The following is a 20241-nucleotide window of genomic DNA, read 5'->3' on the forward strand; positions in this document are numbered from 1 at the left end:
GGAAAATTAATCCCAGCAAATCAAATCAAATCTCCATATTAGTAGGACTCCCTAACTGGTATCCCATAATTATAGGAAGATTTATTTCCCAATGTTAGAATAGAAGATTGGGGGATTCTCCAACACCCTCCCCTCAAACTGGTGATTATGCTTCTCCCTTTATGAGATTGAAGATAAGTTCTAAAAACATTGAACTACTGAGTCCTTTTGTTTGTAGATCTGCAAGTTGATAATTAATTGAGATGTAAGGAGCACTAATCGATCCACTATCCAACTTTTCCTTTATGAAGTGCTTTATCTATTCTTCGTACTGTCATGTTATACAGGATTGTAAGCTATGTTAACAGTAGACTTGTTGTCGCAAGTAATTTTATTTGTCCTCATCTGATCCTTATATCTGTTAAAATTATCTTAAGACATAATAGTACACACACTCCTTTTGCCATCAAACTGAACTCTGTCTATGCTAGATATAGCAATCAGATTCAACTTCTTACTCCTCCATGTTATAAGACTGCTTCGAAGGAAAGTACAATAACCTATAGTAGATTGTCTATCAACTGATTAACCTGCATTATACTGTAAACTAATCCCGATGTTTCTTTGAACAGAATTCCTTTTTTTAGGACTAGCCTTTTGATAATATATTATTATGTAAACTATTGAAAGTAAACTTCTCTTGCCTATGCATAAATTGGCTAACCACGCTCAGGACATATGCAATGTCTGCCTTTGTATGAGGAAGATATATAAGTTATCCTACCAATGTCTAGTACATTTCTTTGTCTACAGATGGATCTCCATTTGCTGTTTTCATGCCTGCTCATAACATATCACACATGATTGATTTATCAAGGCAGCTTATAATGCTGGATTGTTTCCTACCTTGCTAGGAAATTTACCGTATCAAGCTTCCTGGTCCTCCAACAGAGATTGGTGAAGGGAAGCCTGAAAATCAGAACCATGCCATCATTTTCACCCGTGGTGAAGCCCTGCAAACCATAGACATGAATCAGGTAATTTATTCTGGCTTTTTCTAACAGTGAATGCAAAGTAATTCACTGTGCTTCCTCATTTTTTGTTTTCAGGACAATTACTATGAAGAAGCTTTCAAAATGAGGAATGTACTAGAGGAGTTTCTACAAAAACGTGTTGGCAGGCGAAAACCTACAATTTTGGGTCTAAGAGAGCATATATTTACTGGAAGGTTACGATACCACCTACACTTCGAATTATTTTGATTTTGCAAACTACTAGATATATTTCTGAAACTTGAGATGCTGAAAGACTCAAAATCTGAAGAAATATTATTCAAATGCAAGAGGTATTATAATCATGTGCTTAATTCTTCCCATTCATTTTACAGTGTTTCATCCCTTGCTTGGTTCATGTCCAATCAGGAGACAAGTTTTGTAACAATTGGTCAACGAATTTTGGCAAATCCTCTGAGGTATGCCTGAATCCTGTTTTTGAAATGAATAGTTGCTTAAATAATTATTTGCAATTTATGGTTTGCCTTCACATTTTTATTTGGTTATTGAATCAAGTTGAATGCCTGCTACTGTGTTTTCTTTTTGTACTTTTTTTTTTAATCCTGAATGAGATGATTTGGCAAATGTGGTTACGTAGGTAATTTAAACTGCAATGTTGAAGAAAAATATTTGTTTCTTTATGTGTATTTTCAAGTTTTTCCCATAACTATAGTTGCAAACACAAAAGACATAAGAGAAGTGAGAAGTTACTGCTTGAATGGCTTGTGGTGAATTGCTAGTAGCATTTTAACTACACTGAAAATTCTCAAATTTTTGTTAGATGATAATAAAATCTTGATGTTTCAAGTGTCCTTGAGAGTTTCATATTCTTAACTTATTTCCTTAACAGGACAAGCTCAAATTTTCTAATTTTTCTAAATTAACAGAGTACGCTTCCATTACGGTCATCCCGATATATTTGACAGAATCTTCCACATAACAAGAGGTGGCATAAGCAAGGCTTCAAAAATAATAAACTTAAGCGAGGACGTTTTTGCAGGTAATTTTTGGTTTCATTGGGAGATAACTGATTTTTCATATATCAACTTATTCATTATTTTAATCTCTTCAGGCTTCAACTCAACTCTTCGTGGTGGATATGTGACACATCATGAATATATTCAAGTTGGTAAGGGACGTGATGTGGGAATGAATCAAATATCTTCTTTTGAGGCAAAAGTTGCAAACGGAAATGGAGAGCAGACACTTAGTCGTGATGTTTATCGACTTGGGCGCCGATTTGACTTTTATAGAATGCTCTCATTCTATTTCACGACAGTTGGTTTCTATTTTAGTAGCATGGTACGTTGGCCAAATTAATCTCATTATTTATATGATTTCTCATAAGGCTAACATAGTGAGGTCCTATTTAGTTCAATTCACATTTAGTTTTCACTTTATTCCTTCACTTGATTATTGGACTAATCTTGATGGTTAAAATTGCATTTTAGTTTTTATATTTAAACTATCTTCACCCACAAAGAATTAAGGTGAGAGTGAAGGTGATTCAAATATGAAACTTTTGATGGATTTTTGCTACCAAGGTTAGTCTAAGTAGATAAGTGAATGAATAAGATAGGAACTGGACGAGAATTGAGCCAAATGGGCCATAAGGTAGTCTTTGCTGCATAGATAGGATAATATAGAATAGGATTAAGCTGGACTAAACTGAAAAGGATTGTGTTTCGTCTGCATTGAGAAGAACAAGACAAATTTGCTTTTAGTTTAAAATTTTTAATGGTTAAATTATCTATAAATTAATAATTGCATTTTTATATCATAAGATTTAATTAGTTTAATAACTAATAATTATTTTCTTTGAAAATGAATTAAATGAAAAATCTATTAAAATACAAGAAAAAGTAAGGAGTTGCAAAAGGAACCTCACTTCTTTTTGGTGAAAAAATAATTTACTTTGAGAGAGCTGGCAAACACCAAGTTAGACTTGAGAGTGAGAAGGTTGAAGAGGGGAAGTAATGAGAGGGAGAGCTAGAAGGCTAGAGCAACGTTTTACTTTCCTCTCTTTGTGAACACAGCTTTATGACATTGTTTTTCTGAAAACCATAGTTCTTCTGCAAAGGGATCAGTTCTGGTAGTTACACTGTTGCCTGCCTACTTACAAACATTTACGAAGAGAAATAAGTTTACTACCAGCATAATGAATGATCGTTTATTATATAATTTAATTATACTATGATTGTATACTGTATAATATGTCACTGTAATGAGACATGTGAAGAAAATGATAGTACATCATCCTTCACATCTTGGAAAATTACTTGGGAGGTCACCAAATGTTTTATAATTTGTGAAAGTCATTTGCTTAATTGATTGAACATAGCCAATTTGTTGCAAGGCAATTTTCAGTTGACAGTGCTTTCATTTGTCTGCTTGTTGGAATTCTGCTTGAGCTTTGTAAAATGAGTAGTTACAGGTTGTTTGTTTCAACATTGTTGTATTCAGGTCACTGTGCTTACTGTGTATGTGTTCTTGTATGGACGTTTGTACATGGTTATGAGTGGATTGGAAAGGGAGATTCTTCAGAATCCAAGCATAAATCAGAGCAAGGCACTTGAAGAGGCTTTGGCTACCCAGTCAGTTTTTCAGCTTGGCTTCTTGATGGTTCTGCCTATGGTTATGGAAATTGGCCTGGAGAAAGGATTCCGAACTGCTCTTGGTGATTTTATAATTATGCAGCTGCAGCTGGCTTCTGTTTTCTTTACATTCCAGCTTGGAACAAAAGCACATTATTATGGGAGAACGATTTTGCATGGGGGTTCCAAATATCGAGCTACTGGCCGTGGATTTGGTGTTTTCCATGCAAAATTTGCTGAAAATTACAGGCTGTACTCAAGAAGTCACTTTGTGAAGGGGCTGGAGTTATTGATACTGTTGGTCTTATATGAAGTTTATGGAGAATCATATCGCAGTTCAAATCTTTATTTTTTCATTACTTTCTCTATGTGGTTTCTGGTTGGGTCCTGGTTGTTTGCACCTTTTATATTCAACCCATCTGGTTTTGAGTGGCAGAAAACGGTAGATGATTGGACAGATTGGAAAAGGTGGATGGGAAATCGAGGTGGTATTGGGATCCCATTGGACAAAAGTTGGGAATCATGGTGGGAAGGAGAACAAGAACATCTCAAACACACAAATATAAGAGGAAGGGTGCTTGAGATAATTCTTGCATTTCGCTTCTTCATTTACCAGTATGGAATTGTCTACCACCTTGATATTGCTCATCACGTCAAGAGTTTGCTGGTATGGCTTTTTACCTTCTACTTGCTCATTGGTTGCTTAGAACTCTGGCATCGCCTAAGTACTGCCTACTTGTTACTTCAATTTCCTTGTAGGTATATGGACTCTCTTGGCTAGTTATGGTAACTGCTCTTCTTGTGCTAAAGGTATCAAATACAAAATTTTTAGTTATGAACTGTGGATTTTAATAGCACCCACTATCAATTGGTTCGTGTGCAACAGATTTAGCTAACAGTTTTAGCCTGAGAGACATGTCTATTAATTGCTTCCTGTCTTTGTCTGTTTCCATCAGATGGTATCAATGGGCAGAAGAAAATTTGGAACTGACTTTCAGCTCATGTTCAGAATCCTCAAGGCACTTCTGTTCCTTGGCTTCATGTCAGTGATGACTGTCTTATTTGTAGTGTGGGGCCTCACCATTTCAGATTTATTTGCTGCCATCCTTGCCTTTTTGCCCACAGGATGGGCCCTTCTTCTTGTACGTCATTAGCTTCTGCAGATTCTTAAGATAGGGTCGTATATTTCATTTTTTTTAATGTCAACTGGATCATTAGAGACATTTAGTCAGCACCCTAACCATTAGGAAACTGCATCGTTAAAGTAGTTTTTGAAGTCCTGGAGATATCATAATGCATTTCCCTAGATACTTAATCCATCAGCAGTTTTTTCAGTTCCCTTCCGCAGAAGTTTTATCAACACTTACAATATATCTTTGTTGCCTCTCTTTACTGAACTGTATTCCAATTTTCCTCTTTTCTATCTCCAAGTTTAAATGTCCTCTTTCACCTACACTAAACATTCCCCCCATGATAAAAACTACAGTTAAGATCTCAAACTCGTAGGCATGGTGAAATACCAAGAGTACCATGTTGGCCAATTTATGTATTTGAGAGATGAGAGATTTTCGTTTTATCACTTGTATAGTAAAATGTGACTGGTTTTGTTGGATTTTGATGAAAGACGCATCCATGCAGTTGTTATAAAAGTGCACGTTATGAACCAGCTTGATAAACTCATCTCTTTTTTGTTAGAATTTCTCCGAGAATGAAATCTTTATCTGTGTTGTTTTTGCAAGATTGGGCAAGTATGCAGACCTTTGTTTAAGAGGCTGGGATTCTGGGAATCAACAAAGGAGCTGGGGAGATTATACGAGTACATAATGGGGTTGGTGCTGTTCATGCCCATTGCCATTTTGTCATGGTTCCCGTTTGTGTCGGAGTTCCAGACACGCTTGCTGTTCAATCAAGCATTCAGCAGAGGCCTCCAGATTTCCATGATTCTGGCAGGAAGGAAAGATAAACCAACCTCACCTCCTAAGTAGAGCTTCAGGTCTTAATGTTTTTCTCTGCACTAAAAACCAGTATTGTATTTTTTGAATTAACAGCATTAGAGTTAGATTGATTGATTTTTCCATGAATTGTCCGTAGAAAGAATTATGAGCTCAAAACTCCCAGTAATACACCTCAAAATTAGTATTTTATTTCATTTTTTTTCCCCATAGATTCTGAACTCTAACGACATGGTAATAACATTTAGGATATTCTTTCGAACACTATATTCTTTTTTTCTATCAATCGAACTAAAAAATTACTTTCAACGAACAATGTTTGTTTAATGTATGAGTCAATAAGTAACACATGCAGCATCTACGCACACGGTCTTGTAATGCTTCAAGAATGCACATTGAATACGTGAATCCATAAGCATCTTGTATGTGTCTCGAATGCGAATGCATATGATGCTTTAGTTCCTCAGCCATGTATTCGGTAATGATTACATAGCATGATTTACACAAGTACGTGCATGATTTAATTCATGTACGATCATAATATAGGTGCAGATCATGAATCAACAGATTTAATGTATGAGAATAAAAAATTATATTTTTTTATTAACGACAAAATAATAATAATAATAACATTATGATCACTATTAAAAAAAAATATCGTAATTATTTTTCTTAAAATATATTTATTTATTATATATTTTATTTTTTTGAACAAAAATGATTGTTTTATTACATTCTTATTCTAATTTAACAAACTTTTATTATCTTCCTTGTGAAAGTTATATATTTGAATTTATTTAATTAATATATGTGTATCAATTTGAAATTTAATAATTATTAAAATTAATAATTTCTTAATTTTAAACAACTATAAAATATAATCTTTGAGTAATATAACTTTTTAAAAACGTATATCATAGAGTCTAATTTTTTTAAAATAGTTGTAACAAAAATTTTGAAATTATATATTTATATATATATATTGGTATATAAACTATTTTCATATATAAAATAATGCGCACACATATACAAATAGCTAGTGAAAAATATAGGCAATTGTTTTCTTCAATTAAAAAACACAAGGACTAATTTGATAAAAGTAGAAAAATAATGTGGGTTTTGTGATAATATATCAAAATATTGGGAAAATTTAAGAAATAAGAATTAATAGTTTCTTTCTCTCCCCCTCCCCGCGGCGTCTTCTTTCTCTTTTCCTTTCGTCTCTTTTTATTATCTTATTAAGAAGATGGAGAACTTATGGAATCCGTGGGGCGAGTAAAGTGATGAGTTCACGGCAAGGTTATATAAATTCGGCTTCGAGTACGATTCAATCTCCGAAATTTCTCTCTGCTCCATTCCCGATGCAGCTTCCAACCTCAGTAATGCATACATGATACCCGTACGTATGAGTTTGCGATGTATGCTAAAGCACTCAAAATTTTGGGCCTTATTAGTTGGTGTGCAGGTTTTAGTTTGTTTGATTTTCTGTTTTCTTCTCTTTAAAAAGATTTGTGACGAAATCGTTGCTGATTTGGGCCGAATGTTTTCTGTATGTGAAACTTTACTGTAGGCATTTTGTTTTATTGGTATATAAAGCTTCTCGAAGGGAAAATCATAGTAGAGCTTGAGCTTGTCCCTTGGAAGGGCTACTGTAGTTTTTAGTTCCCCTTTTTTGTTTTAGAAAAAAAAGTTTCTCCTGAACTGACTCCTTTTGTTTTATCAATCCTACCCGTTTGTAAATGAGGGGTTGAATTCGCTTGCTTTCGTTACTTGGTCAATTTAATTGATAATAAAGGATCAAATAGGCAAGGGATTGCTTGCATTTTCTTAACTCACCAAAATAATTTTTTTTAGATGGACAAATAAGTTTAAGTTGAATAATTACGCCCATTATATATAGCATACGAAGAGAGTATTTTTAAGAAAATAATTTGTCATAGAATATATAAAATCTATATCTTTGCAGCGAATACAAGTTGTATTACATTTGTTCGGTTTAGATGCAGGCTAGCTTGTTGTTTTAGAGAGTTAACTGCTCTAACTTGCAAAAATTACATGTAAGATGATGTTACAGAATTTTTAAGTGCCGCAGAGTCTAGTCGTGCATATTGTCAATAAGTTGTTAAGTCTCCATGATTTTGAAGTTAGAGTTATATCATATAATGACTTCTTATCTATCAGTTTTAATTTTACTACTGTTACTAAACTAGTATCTTTGATTTTATTTATCTCCGTGTAGCAGGTGTTTGTCCAAGTGTTCTGAAGAAAATTTGCTGAGACAATGGTCTTGATAGGCGGCCATATCGGAAGGTATGGTGTGCTTCAGTAAAGAGCTTGAATGATGGCTAAGAGAGAGTAGTCTTATGCTTATGGACCTTTTCATTTGACTAATCAACTTCTCCTGTTCTGGATCAAGCTAAATATTTTCTTTCAAAGGTGTATAAAGAATAATTCAAGTCAACATGAAATGCAATTTTTTCCTTTAGTAGAAGTGTTGGAAGATCCTTCAATCTTCTGCCTTAACATTAGGAAATTAATCCTCCTGAAAACATGAAATTTGAAATCTGGTTAGAAAATCTAATTGATATGGAGATTTGATTTGCTGCAACTAATTTCCTACTTTTCTATTTATAGCAGCTGTATATATTAATATAGATGCTGATTCTCAGCATATAAGGAATTTAGCTTTTCTCTAGACTTCTCATAGTATCAAAGCATTAGGCTCTTTTAGCCTTCGTTGGCATTTGTGCGCTTGTTTTTCTATAACGGGAAAAAGAACCAAAAGAGTTAGCGACCTCATTTCCTTGAAGCTGCTCTAACATGTCTGCTCTCTCTATATGTATCTCTGCATGCCAAAGTCGACCTTGGTGGATTATCTCCTCTTGTCTTATTATTTTCTCTTGTGGCCCTCGTCATCGCACTACTGGCACTGGCTGCATTGTTGGCTCCCTTATCGAGCTCAAATTCTCTATCTGCAACCTTAGTCATCAAGATCCTTGCCAAAACTCTCCGTCACCATCCTTACAGGTGGAGACCTGGTGCCTCATCCTAGAGAAGATGTCAGGAAGAACAAAATTAGATGACAATATGAGGCAAAACTAGTATGATGAGACAAGAAAATAAAACTATATCAAGTAGCAAATCTATTATATTGCTATGTTCGACTCTCCCTTGTGTTGTTGGACTACGATTACCTTCAAAGCATGGGAAGTTACCAGTTCATCTGTAGGCCTCCGGCATCTATCTGTAGTGTTCAATATAGGTACAGTCCTCAACATCCACTTTCAAACTCAGATGAATCGTCATAGGATATTATTCTCTTCTGAAATAATGTTTGCCAGAATATGTTACAAGGGGCTCCTATAAGTTTAGAAACATTGATTTTGGAATCCCAACCATTTTGATTGAGAATTATTTACTCTTGACAAAAGATCACTTTGTGTCACAAAAGTTTAGTTTCCAAAAGAAGACACTACAACCATTTAGTCTATAGGGATAGGCTTTTCCAATAAAGATTCCCAATGCCTAAACACCCATCAATTCAGGCAAAATATACACCTCCCAGCTGACCAAATAATCCCCATATAGTCCATAGAATTAGGCCGAAGAAATTCCTCATCACCCTTCGATTACTCTGCAACACATACAGGGATTTTGGATAGAGAGATAAATGCTTGGATGCTGGAGACACATGCTTGGATAAGAGAAGCTCTATCACTAATAGTAAAAGACTCCTTTTGAACACTCAAAAAAGCTTAGAGATATATGTGTGATGTAGGACAAATAGGATTGATTTGTCTAATTAGGAATTCGGGGTAAAAAAACCTTGAAATCATAACTAGATTTTCTTAAACATGACATCTAAAAGTCCTAAGTATCACACTTAAAGGTTTGATTGCATCACAACAACTAGAAAACTGAAGAACTCTCAAAATATTTTTGAATAACTTGAATTGAATAATAAATGAAATCACAAAGCTATTTATAACAATTTCTAGTTACTTTTCCTAACTGAAAGTAAAGTAAGAAGTAGTAACTTAATAGAGTTAATAATATTAGTCCTGATATAAATAAAAAGTGATACTAATAAGAATAAACTCCTAACTCTAATAATAAAATCCTAAGTTACTAAAACTATAGTAATACTTACTAAATAATATAATAATATCTGAAATAGTATGGTTGTTTTACATTTAATATATTTGTAATGTACTTAAAAATCTAGTGCTAAACCATTCCGCATTATTCTCCCCTGGTCGAAAAAAATTCATCCATCAGTTTGGAAGTGGCAAATGATGTAAAAAGACCTTTATATATGAGGTTTCTATAAAATTTAGCAACCTTTGTGTTTGGTTGTTCTCCCCAATACCTAAAATAATTGAAAGGCACAAAGTTTTGGAGATAATCATTGGATTATAAAATCAACATGTTGACCACTTGATATGTCAAATCTGTTGTTGCATAGAATTTTCATAATGTTGACTCTTGGGGAAAGATATTGAACAATAGGAAGACGTAGTGATTCTTCTTGCCATCTATAGAGTTTACTCTTAGGAAAAAATCTTGAGCAATAGGAAGATGTAGTGATTCTTCTTGCTCTTCCCCTTTGGAGTCTGACGATAGGCACTTTAACAAAAAAGAGGTACTTACTTGTTCACTGGGAGCTAAATCATCATCCTCATAGAGGATACATAATCATCATCTCTTTCTTACACCTCCTTCTTTTCTTTTAGTCCAACATGCAAGTTATTCTTCATTGGCATTTGTAGCCCATATGTCCACTTCGTCCACATCTAAAGCACACAATTTCCTTATGTTTAGGAGTTTGAAATTTGATATTAATCCTTTCTTCATCTCACCTTTTGATTCAAACATATCTTTAGAAATGAATTCCACAATGTTTCTTGGGATTGGATGTTTTAAATATTCTTCCACATCAAGGGTTGCTTGGTAAATTTGTGTTGTAGCTGTAGGAGGTTGTCGAATTAACTCTCTTTTAATATCAACACTCAATCCTACCTTGAACCCAAACACTGCTTTACCATCATCTTCGACTAATTGGTCCAGAATTTTTAATTTTTCAAACTTCTGTGACTCAGTTGCCAACATGCCCTGGACTAAAGTGTAAGGTTGATCGTGACGTTTGTCAAAGTAGTTGGGAGATAGAAACTTTTCATGAGGAATAGTTTTTATGTCATCCTATGTTTCAACTATTGGTTGTCTCCTAGTTATGTCTTTTGTCATTAGTATACCATCATATTTTTGCAAGTCCACCCAGCTTCATCTTGGCAAATCGAGCTCTTTGTGCATCTGACATATCAAACCAGTTGAAGTATTCTTCCACTAAGCCAATCAAGAAAGAAATCAATATCCCTTCTTCCATCAAACTCAGGAGGTTTGACCTTTACCTTCTTTACAATGTCTCAAGCATTATCCTCAGCATGTCTGATGAGCCGGATGAACTGATCCACATGCAGAATTTGAATTGGAGGACCTAGTTGAGTTGTGCGCAAGTGTTTCAGTTCTTCCAGGATTGCTTTGATAGAGTTTTGCATTGCTTCCATTCTAGTTTTAGTGGTTGCTTCAAACATCTCAAATTTAGTTGCAGCCAACAAGTTTTCTGTGTATGATGGGTTTTGTTGTAGTCAGATAGATCTTTGGGCAATCATCCAATCTGTGGATGAGGAAAGTTCCTATCCCTTGTAGCATCAGTTGTAGGTAAAGCTGAATTCAATTGAGACTGTGACACTCTTGAGCATAAAATTTCTGTGGCTTTTACCCTATTGGACTTCTGAGAAGACCTTTCAAGTGGTGGCAAGGGTTTAGGCCAGCCAGAAACTTGAAGAGACAATTATCCTCTACCATCATCTTGTAGTGGTTGCAGTATTAAATGGATTTCTATTCATAATCATTATTAGATCCAAGTCTAACTAAATTACAGCTGTAATTATAACTAGTGAGGAAATATCAAAATAATAAAATATGAAATTTAAAGTTTCTGAAATTCCTTAACGAAACTCAAAATAGACCAAAAAGGTCTAGAAATATTACAGATGATAATTAGAAGACACTTGCTCAATACTTTTTTTTTTAAAATAAACACTTGCTCAATAATGTTATTGTTCCAATTTAAGATCTTAGTTTTCCATCTCTCTGATAGTGCACTGTGCTTGATATTTTAATTACTGGAATTTTAAAATTTTTAAGCTTCACACATGCATTTTTCTTCATTATCTAATTATTCAGTTATTTGTAAATGCAGTGATTCCCAGGCCCAGATCAGGGGACTGTCAAAATCACAGGTTATTGCATCACATCAAAATTTGCAGCAACAAGGAAACAAAAGTATTACAAGTGGAAAATCTCATGTCTTGTCCAACGTGATCATATCTAAAGGAGTGGCGAGCTGGGATGAATTTAGGTACGGATTTCCATCGGATGGCTTAATAACTTGTAAGAACAAATGGTGGGGTAGCAGCAGTGCTGACCACGAAGATGGAGCTGAGACCGGCAAAAAAGACAAAGATCAATCTCAAGACCAAGAAAATGAGGACAGTGTTGGCAATTCTACGACATGTGGAAATAAGAAACATGAAGAGAGCAGCATCACTGGTTCAAAAATATCTGGTGGCCTGAAAGCCATTAGAAAGAGAGTCGCGGAAGAAGGACGAGAAGTTCTTAAACTCGGTGTATATCAAGGCCAAGGATTGAAGAAACTAGGCAGGAGAGAGAAGGGACTGCTTCTTCGGATATTCAAAACTTCATTGCCAGAAGAGTGGATATGTAGCTCCCCAGAAGTTACATCGTTGACATGCGAGGGCAACAATGTAAAGGATCAAGCTCCAAGTGCTTTGTTGTAATTTTCGATATTTTCAGTTCCATTTTCTGAGTTATCCAAACAAAATTCAATTGGGAAAAACTCCCTGTTGTGGATCAGAATTTGTATATCTGTTGTAAGAGAATCCTGAACTAAATATGACCCAAAGTAGAAATTTTAGCCACCTCAGGGTACATGAATATGTCAAAACTTGAAAGATATTTCTTACACCATAACTATTTGTCAGATTATGATCATGTAAAAAAATGCCATCAATGCTTGCTTGAATTGATCTTTGGCCTAATCTAATAGCAATTTATGTGCAGATGCATGAATTGCAAAACCACTTAACTTTGTTTGTATATGAAAAATAATTATACTGGTAGTTCTTCCTTATCCTTGATTATAATAATGAAAACATCTTATCTGAGTATGAGATTAAATTAAAAGAAAACAAAAAGTAGAAAGAAGTAAAATATTAAATTGAAAGAAAACAAAAAGTATTAAAAGCAAAAAGGGTCAAACCATACAATATGAAATATTAAACTGTAGTAGCCCATCCTCATTTAGTTAACCCTACACTAGAGGTTATATAGTCTATTTTTTGATAGTGGTAGGCATGATAGCATTTTCACACCCAATACCTATGAAAAGACCAGGGCCAAATTTGTAGCACAAATATATAGATATATATATACATATATAGTGGCATTAATTATTTTAAGAAAAAGAAAAAAGGTAAACTCAAATTTAGTGGCCAACAACTTGCAATCCTTCCATGATCCAAGCCTTGAGGGAAGGAAGAAGGGTGAATGTAAAGCCTAAAAGGAAGGAAGGGTCCATCTGTAAAGTATGAGTTCACTCATTAGGCTAGCTGTATCTTAGCTTTCACATTGCAATACACTTTATAATAACTTAGTACCTACTAAATCCTGTGATATACTTTTCTTTTTTTTTAGAAAAAAAAATAGAAAATTACTGTTATATTTGTGAAATTTCATTTCCAAAAAAAAAATAATAAAAATTGCAAATTTTTAATATCAAATCAAATCTGGTAGTGTGTCACACTCAGAGCTACAGAAAGTTGAATGGTTGAGATTATGGCATTGAGTTCTACCTTCCAAGACAAGACATAATTGCTCATAGGAAAAATAATATGACACAGAAGTAGGCATGAGGAACCGGACTGTAATCACTTATACAAGTAGAAAGTAGAACAAGCATGAAGCAGGCTCCATAATTAGGCAAATAAACAAACCAGGCTGCATAAAGAGAAGAAATGATCATGAAGCTTGAACCATGATTAAAAGGGTAATGAAGTCAATCAGCACTTAACAGTGATCATATGGAAACCAAATGAAGAATTATGATAATGAATTTTAAACAAAAAAAAAACAAAAATGATAGTCTCTAACTACCAGACACTGTACAATAATAATCTCCCTTTTCTCTTCGCTCTCTATCTCTCTCTCTATCTCACACGTACACACACACACACACAAGAAGTTCATATTTTCAGAGGGATCGAAAGCAACTATTCGTCTTGCCAATGGCCCGGGAGAAAAAAGATAGCAGGAAACTTGTTTTGGAGCTGCCAATGCTTCAAGATCAAAATGACCCATTACATATCTTCAGTCAAGTTCCTGTCTTTGTAAGCCAAAAACAAACATTTCATCGATATGTGTATGGTTGGTTAATCAATCATTAATTATGTTGCTGACAAGGCCCTGTTCCTCTGTTCATGAGTTTGTCATCCTATTTGGCTCTCTCTATCCTCCACCTTGTTTTCTACATCAGTTGATTCCTTCATGCATTCGATTTCCATGCTGGTTGTTCTACTCTTTCTATTCCTTCGATCCTGAAATATTAGGAGGCAATGACACAAATCATTTACCGCAATTCATGTTAAAATACTATCCATGACAAACTATTTAAAAATGCAGTGAAGCTATTTTTTAATTCTAAAAACTGGCAATTATTTAGGAATTTTGACCATAGTTGTATGCCTGTTTCCTGCCAGACAGCAGTAATTGGAATAAATAAAATCCCAACTACCCCAAATCTAGCACTGGGGTCGGCCTTCAATCCAAACTTACCGATAAAAAAATTATGCACAGATGGATGCATATGGGTTAATATTCCATGGTATAAGCAAGTATTATAGCCACCAAACACAGCCTATGATTTTCCCTCCCTAAAAACATGATAAACCACAAAACAACTAAAACATGCACACACTTTCTTTTGGAAGCATATTCATTGTTGCATCTTCTATTGAGAAGCAGATACCCAGAGACTATTCACAACCCGGAAGTGGAAAAATAGATTGTGGCTGGAAATGTAACTGTTGTTCAAAATCTGGAAGTGCTACTAAAATTTTTTTTTAAAAAATATTTCATTCTCATACTTTGTTTCTGTAATCTTAGATTTGTTTTATCAGCGGAGACAGTTAAATATTATGCTAACATAACAAAATACCAAATTTGGATAGAAACAGTAAGACATTAGAAACCTAAGTATGTCAAGCTCAAACAAAAATGACTAAGTTCAGTAAGGACAATTTACTTATATAGAAGAGAGAAGATATCAAATCCTACTTGGGTCAATGAAATGTGAAAATTACTGGAGATAACAAGAATATTATATAGTATGCACATATGCCAATTGCCAACAAATAGAATAGGTCAATAAGATCAGCGACATGCTGATCAAGAAATTGACAATAAATATGCCGATGGAAAGAACCAGGAAATAGATGGTTTTTTATTTTTTTGAGAATAAAATAAAATAGATTGTTAAATATTAGGGCATAAATAATGCATCAGCTCATACCTCTCGAAATGGGTATTCATCAGCTTCAAGCATTTGTACAACCTGACTCATCTTGGGCCGCTTGTCTGCATCAGGATCAACACATCTAAGAGCCACAAGAAGTGCACGCTTTAGTGCTCTTGTTGCGGGCTTAACTTCGAGGTTCGGGTCAACAACTTCCTCAGCTCTTCTTGTCCCTACCATCATCTTTAGCCACTCAACAAGATTTACCTGCAAAATTCTCAGAGTGATTACAAAAAATTGTAGCAGAAATAAGTACATTCATGATGGACAAACAAGAACAGAGGAGCTAAGACTTTATATGAAAACACATACTTCTATTGACAGTCACCAGATTTAAGAGCATACCTCATTAGCAGGTCGTCCGTAGTCTACCGGGTCCCTTCCAGTAACTGCTTCTAGCAGAAGGACGCCAAAGCTATAAATATCACTCTTCTCATTTAACAATCCTGTATTAGCATATTCTGGTGCTACATAGCTGAAATTCACATAAAAGCAACTTGCATTGGAAGATCTTGAACTCAACTAATTATCACTCAAGGTAGTTCAGCACTAACTTACCCAAATGTTCCCATAACTCTTGTTGTGATGTGACTCTCTCCAGAACCCAAGAGTTTGGCCAACCCAAAATCAGAAACCTTAGCGTTGAACTCACCATCAATCAAGATGTTGCTTGATTTTATGTCTCGGTGAACCACTTTTGGTTCTATTGCTTCATGCAAATACGCAAGCCTGCAATCAAGCAATGAATATATGAAACCACTTTTACATCTCCAAAATTTCCATTGAAAAATTAGAATTGTCAAAGTTCCAGTTCCGTCATTGATTACAACCATTAACATAATCAGAAAACAAGCCTTATCAAAAATTAAAATGAATTGAAATTCCCATTAAAAAATGTTCCTCTTTGAATAAGCTGCCAACATTCTGGGCAAAAAGACTTAAAATATCATCAATTTCAGAACCTTTAGTCCAACTGGGGTTGGATTCTGCTATATAAATATGCTTAACAAAGAAAAACACAGATGAGCAGCTTCAAGTTGAAAACTTGACTTACGCCTTGGCAGTACCAAGAATGACCTTCATGCGAGCATCCCAAGTCAGCATACCATGCTGCTGCATAGCACCGTGTAGCCATTGTTCTAAGTTGCCATTGCTCACATATTCATACACCAGCATCCTATATAACAAAAAATTGTGATCAGTATCTCACTCAATACACACTCACCAAAACTCAAATTGGAAAAATTGGCTTGACCTTAAAACATTATTTAGAATCAGACTAAGAGAACGTTTGATATTGTTATTCTTTTTATAAACAGAATTAAGTACTTACTCTAATTTTCGTGTTTACTCTAATTTTCGTGTTTGATAATATAGAAAAGCGACTTTGAGAAGGTAGAAAACAAGCACCTTATTTCTAAGTTTCTAGGTTTTTATTCTTTTACCTAATTAATTTACTTAATTACTCTTTTCATATCCTCTTAAAGTTAACAATGTATATGTAAAATAATATAAGCCCTAAATATTTTAATTAAACATACAGTTTTATCGATTTTTTTATAGAAAACAACAGTTTTTTTTTTCCTTTTGTGCGATGTCAAAAGGTCCTGATGTAGTGGGATCATTTGGATCGTTACAATCTCTAGCGGATGGTTTGAAATTGATTCTAAAACAACCTATTTCACCAAGTTGGTTGGACCTCTTCCTTTCTAAAATAGCTCCAGCAGCTACATTTATGTTAAGTCTGGTTGCTTGGGCCAGCCATAAAATACTCGTAATAAATATATAGTTCTATTAATTCTTGATCAAAAACTATAGATTACTTTTTTGGCAACAAGCACTTTATTTTATCGTGTAACTGTTTATTTTCTTAAATAAGAATTATCTGCTTTCTCTAACTCAAACACCTTCTAAACAGGATAATATCATTTTTGGGATTCGGCAGTTGAGAATTAAATCTTACCTATGGATTCCTTCTATGCAGTAGCCCAGAAGTCGCACAAGGTTCTTGTGTCGAACATGACCAATAGCCTCCACTTCAACTCGAAATTCCTTCTCAGCCTGTCCCCTAGAAACCAAGTTCATAATATAATTATTTAAGGAATTAAATAAGGCATCAACACAGGAAATAGGAAGCATCATTGAAGGTTCCGTACAGATTATTGAGAAGCTTCTTCACAGCTACCTCAGTTCCATTAATCAGCCTACCCCTGTAGACAACTCCATATCCACCCTCTCCGAGCACATTATCTGCTGCAAAACGATTTGTGGCGGACTCGAGATCTCTAAGAGTAAACCAGTGCCCCCACCCAAGATGTGAAATTTCTGGCAGACCAACTAAGGGAGAAGCCATCACAGGTCCTCCATACAACAATGAGGACTGCTTTCGAACAGTACCAGAACTTCCTTCTTCCCCTGACTGCGAGCTACATGCTCTCTCATGATGATGAATAGAGCTGCATTGGCTGGCATTGTCAGGGTCACTTGATTTACCCACCCCTAAATGAGATACCATCTTCTCTGTATTCTTCTCATTTGATTTATCATTGACTGTGACGAACAAACTGTCAGGTTGATCATTGTAACTCTGAACCCCAACCCTGTCAACCCTGATATCTTTTGAGACATTTGGTATTTGTGAAAGAGTAAACTTGTCTGTCAATCTTCTAGATTTTCTACGAAATGTTACCCACACTGATAAGATGCAAAGAATTAGAACTATAAATGCCCCAACAGATACACCAATCAAAACCCACAGTTTCAGACCCAAAATCGATGTCTTCTTTGATAATTCTGCATTGAGAGAACCCTCAGATGACATCTCCAATCTCCTAGATATCAATTGTCAAAATTGTGTCTGACCCTTCTCGCTATCCCCTATTGAAAACTTTAGCACATCACACCTGGGCATAAAAAACAAGGCATGGAACTTTCGGAAATGAATCAAACCGACTAAAACATATCTGAATTATTATGTTTTCAGAGGAGATTCCGGCATGTAATTATAGTTAGTCCAACACAATAAAAAAAGTAAACTTATCCAAATCCAACATTCAAATCCCTAAGGCAGGAAAAAATATACAATTTAGTTCAACATTGAAAACAAGATTCTTGACTTAGGCAGCGAGTATTGAAAAAGAATCAAATAAAAAAAAGAAGAAGAAAATCAACGTAGCATTTAGTGTGGTTCAAATAAATTTTCATGAACAGCTCATGGAGTAAATGGCAGCACAAAAACGAATTCTTTGACTGCCATTTGAGGCATTTATGAAATCAACAAAAGAAAGCACTTCAATGAGCATGCCATCCCAACAAAAACTTCACAAAACAAACTCGATCCCCCACAGAAAAACAAACCCAGTAGAAAAATACAGATTGGAAACAATGAAAAAAATAAAAAAGAAAAGAAAAGCATCACTTATGACCCAAGCAAGAGACAGATGGAAAAAAAAACAAAAAAATTGGGAATGCACTCAAAAAGAAAGGGGGAAAAAGGAACTGATCTGAGAAAACAAAGCATTTACCTTTTGGTGGAAATCGAAGTTAACCCCCTTGATCTTCTTCTTGCAGCAACCGCAGAAGTGAAAAAAGTAGTCTTTTCTGAAGCAATAGAGATTCAATTTGCATAGATAAGACAATGCTACACCTGAAATAACAAAAACCCTCAAAAACCCAGATGGCTAGAAATGTACGGATGCAATTTCAGAAGTAGTTTAGAAATAGAGGCTTTATGGCAAGTGGGCCAAACCAAAAAAAAAAAAAACTTGTCAATGATTTCTTTTAAAAAAGAAGATATAGCAAAGAAAAGACAGACAAAAAATCCGATCTTTTTTAGGAGAAATGTATTACGAGCAGAGAGAAAATAATGTATGTGGACGATTAAAAAATATATTGAAGATCTTAGAAGGGTAAAAAGGCAGAGGTGGGTGAAGTGGTTGGTGGATCTTTGTGGGTTTGTGGAGGAGAGAGTGACCTGGAAGAAAAGATGGAAAGGAAGCTTGGCTTGCAATGGAGGAAACCAAAGGGAGAGAAACAGTAAAGGCAAAGCAAAAGGGTGCAGCTAACGAAAATGGCGTTTATGGCCGTGTGTAAAGAAAAAGAATATATACATATATATATATATATATTCTCCCACACAATAAATAAAAAGAGTAGAGAGAGAGAGAGAGAGAGAGAGAGAGAGAGAGAGAGGGGGGCTGGGATTGGCGATTGGAGTCAACCCACGAGGAGGGAATTCCAAACTCCAAATCTTTAGCTTCTGCCGGGGCATGAGCTGCACTTACAAATGGAGAGAGACATAATTATGGGCTAAAATATAATTTTAATACTTATATTATTTATTTTTATCGAATTTGATACCTTCTTAATTTTATATTAAATTAGTTTTTATAAATTTAAAAAAAAAATTAATTTAATCCCTTATTTTTATTAACTATTAATTATATATTATATATTAAATTTATTTACACTTATTAATTTTTAATTAATTTAATTATAATTAAATATTAAATTAGATGTCACGTAATATTTAATATATTAAATTAAAAAAAATTAATTTTATTTATTCCTTCTCTTCTTCTCTTGTCACGCCGCTCTTTTCATCCCCTCTACCTTCCACAATCTAGCCCGTCTAACCATCACCCTTGCCCCGTCCGAGCATGCCCTCATTGCCACCTCCCTCGGCTCCCTCAATGTCGCCTCCTTTGCCTCTCTTTCTTACTCTCTCCTCATATTCGCCTCCTTCCACATCTTCCTCCATTAAAGAGTTCTTTATCGAGTTCGAGGACACCATCACCGTTGGCTTCTTAAAGCCCTCCCCATCCTCCTCCGTCGTATTTTTTTCAAATTTGCATTAGTTTTAATTAATTCAAAAATAAAATAATTTTTTTACACGTAATATTTAACATGATATTTAATTTATAATTCAATCTGTAACGGTCCTGGAAATTAAAAAGAAATTTATATATATTTATTATAAGTGCGAAAGCGAAATAAAATAGATTATGATTAAC

At 34.7% G+C, this 20241-nt stretch overlaps 3 protein-coding genes across 5 annotated transcripts in view; 2 read left to right on the forward strand and 1 right to left on the reverse strand.

Moving 5' to 3' along the window:
- The window catches only part of CALS7 (glucan synthase-like 7), a 31824-nt gene extending 26050 nt beyond the window's left edge, over positions 1-5774 (forward strand). For both annotated transcript variants that reach the window (XM_088216625.1, XM_088216626.1), the window contains 9 exons: positions 894-1016; positions 1089-1207; positions 1367-1450; positions 1919-2031; positions 2104-2333; positions 3495-4292; positions 4385-4435; positions 4582-4767; positions 5365-5774. In XM_088216625.1, coding sequence (XP_088072751.1) covers positions 894-1016; positions 1089-1207; positions 1367-1450; positions 1919-2031; positions 2104-2333; positions 3495-4292; positions 4385-4435; positions 4582-4767; positions 5365-5610 — 1950 coding nt within the window. In that variant the 3' untranslated portion in view covers positions 5611-5774. The remainder of the gene's footprint in view (positions 1-893; positions 1017-1088; positions 1208-1366; positions 1451-1918; positions 2032-2103; positions 2334-3494; positions 4293-4384; positions 4436-4581; positions 4768-5364) is intronic.
- Positions 5775-6781: 1007 nt separating this feature from the next.
- Positions 6782-12682, forward strand: LOC110815015 (uncharacterized). Of its 2 annotated transcripts, none has more exons than XM_088216629.1 (3): positions 6782-6976; positions 7817-7887; positions 11840-12682. In XM_088216629.1, exons 2-3 carry the CDS (start codon positions 7859-7861, stop codon positions 12435-12437), a joined length of 627 nt encoding a protein of 208 aa, XP_088072755.1. In that variant the 5' UTR covers positions 6782-6976; positions 7817-7858; the 3' UTR covers positions 12438-12682. The 2 variants fall into 2 exon arrangements, with proteins under 2 accessions (XP_088072755.1, XP_088072754.1); XM_088216628.1 differs by having other exon boundaries at positions 7820-7887.
- A 992-nt stretch (positions 12683-13674) lies between these two features.
- LOC110815114 (Protein kinase superfamily protein) lies at positions 13675-19446 on the reverse strand. Its single transcript, XM_088216627.1, has 8 exons — positions 18754-19446; positions 17386-18132; positions 17193-17297; positions 16284-16406; positions 15788-15958; positions 15575-15704; positions 15227-15436; positions 13675-14252 (listed from the first exon to the last, which is right to left on the reverse strand). Exons 2-8 carry the CDS (start codon positions 18048-18050, stop codon positions 14145-14147), a joined length of 1512 nt encoding a protein of 503 aa, XP_088072753.1. The 5' UTR covers positions 18051-18132; positions 18754-19446; the 3' UTR covers positions 13675-14144.
- Positions 19447-20241: the final 795 nt, after the last annotated feature.

Source organism: Carica papaya, chromosome 3, assembly GCF_054855325.1.
Source record: "Carica papaya isolate Zhongbai chromosome 3, ASM5485532v1, whole genome shotgun sequence".
NCBI lineage: Eukaryota > Viridiplantae > Streptophyta > Magnoliopsida > Brassicales > Caricaceae > Carica > Carica papaya.

Bases quoted from the DNA above. Each gene is read 5' to 3' on its own strand.
- LOC110815015 (XM_088216629.1), top strand. From the start codon at position 7,859: ATGGTCTTGATAGGCGGCCATATCGGAAG. The intron at 7,888-11,839 runs GTATGGTGTGCT...TTGTAAATGCAG, and splicing joins ATAGGCGGCCATATCGGAAG to TGATTCCCAGGCCCAGATCA.
- LOC110815114 (XM_088216627.1), bottom strand. From the start codon at position 18,050: ATGTCATCTGAGGGTTCTCTCAATGCAGAATTATCAAAGAAGACATCG. The intron at 15,705-15,787 runs GTAAGTTAGTGC...TGTGAATTTCAG, and splicing joins AGAGTTATGGGAACATTTGG to CTATGTAGCACCAGAATATG. The intron at 14,253-15,226 runs GTATGAGCTGAT...CTAATATTTCAG, and splicing joins ATGAATACCCATTTCGAGAG to GATCGAAGGAATAGAAAGAG.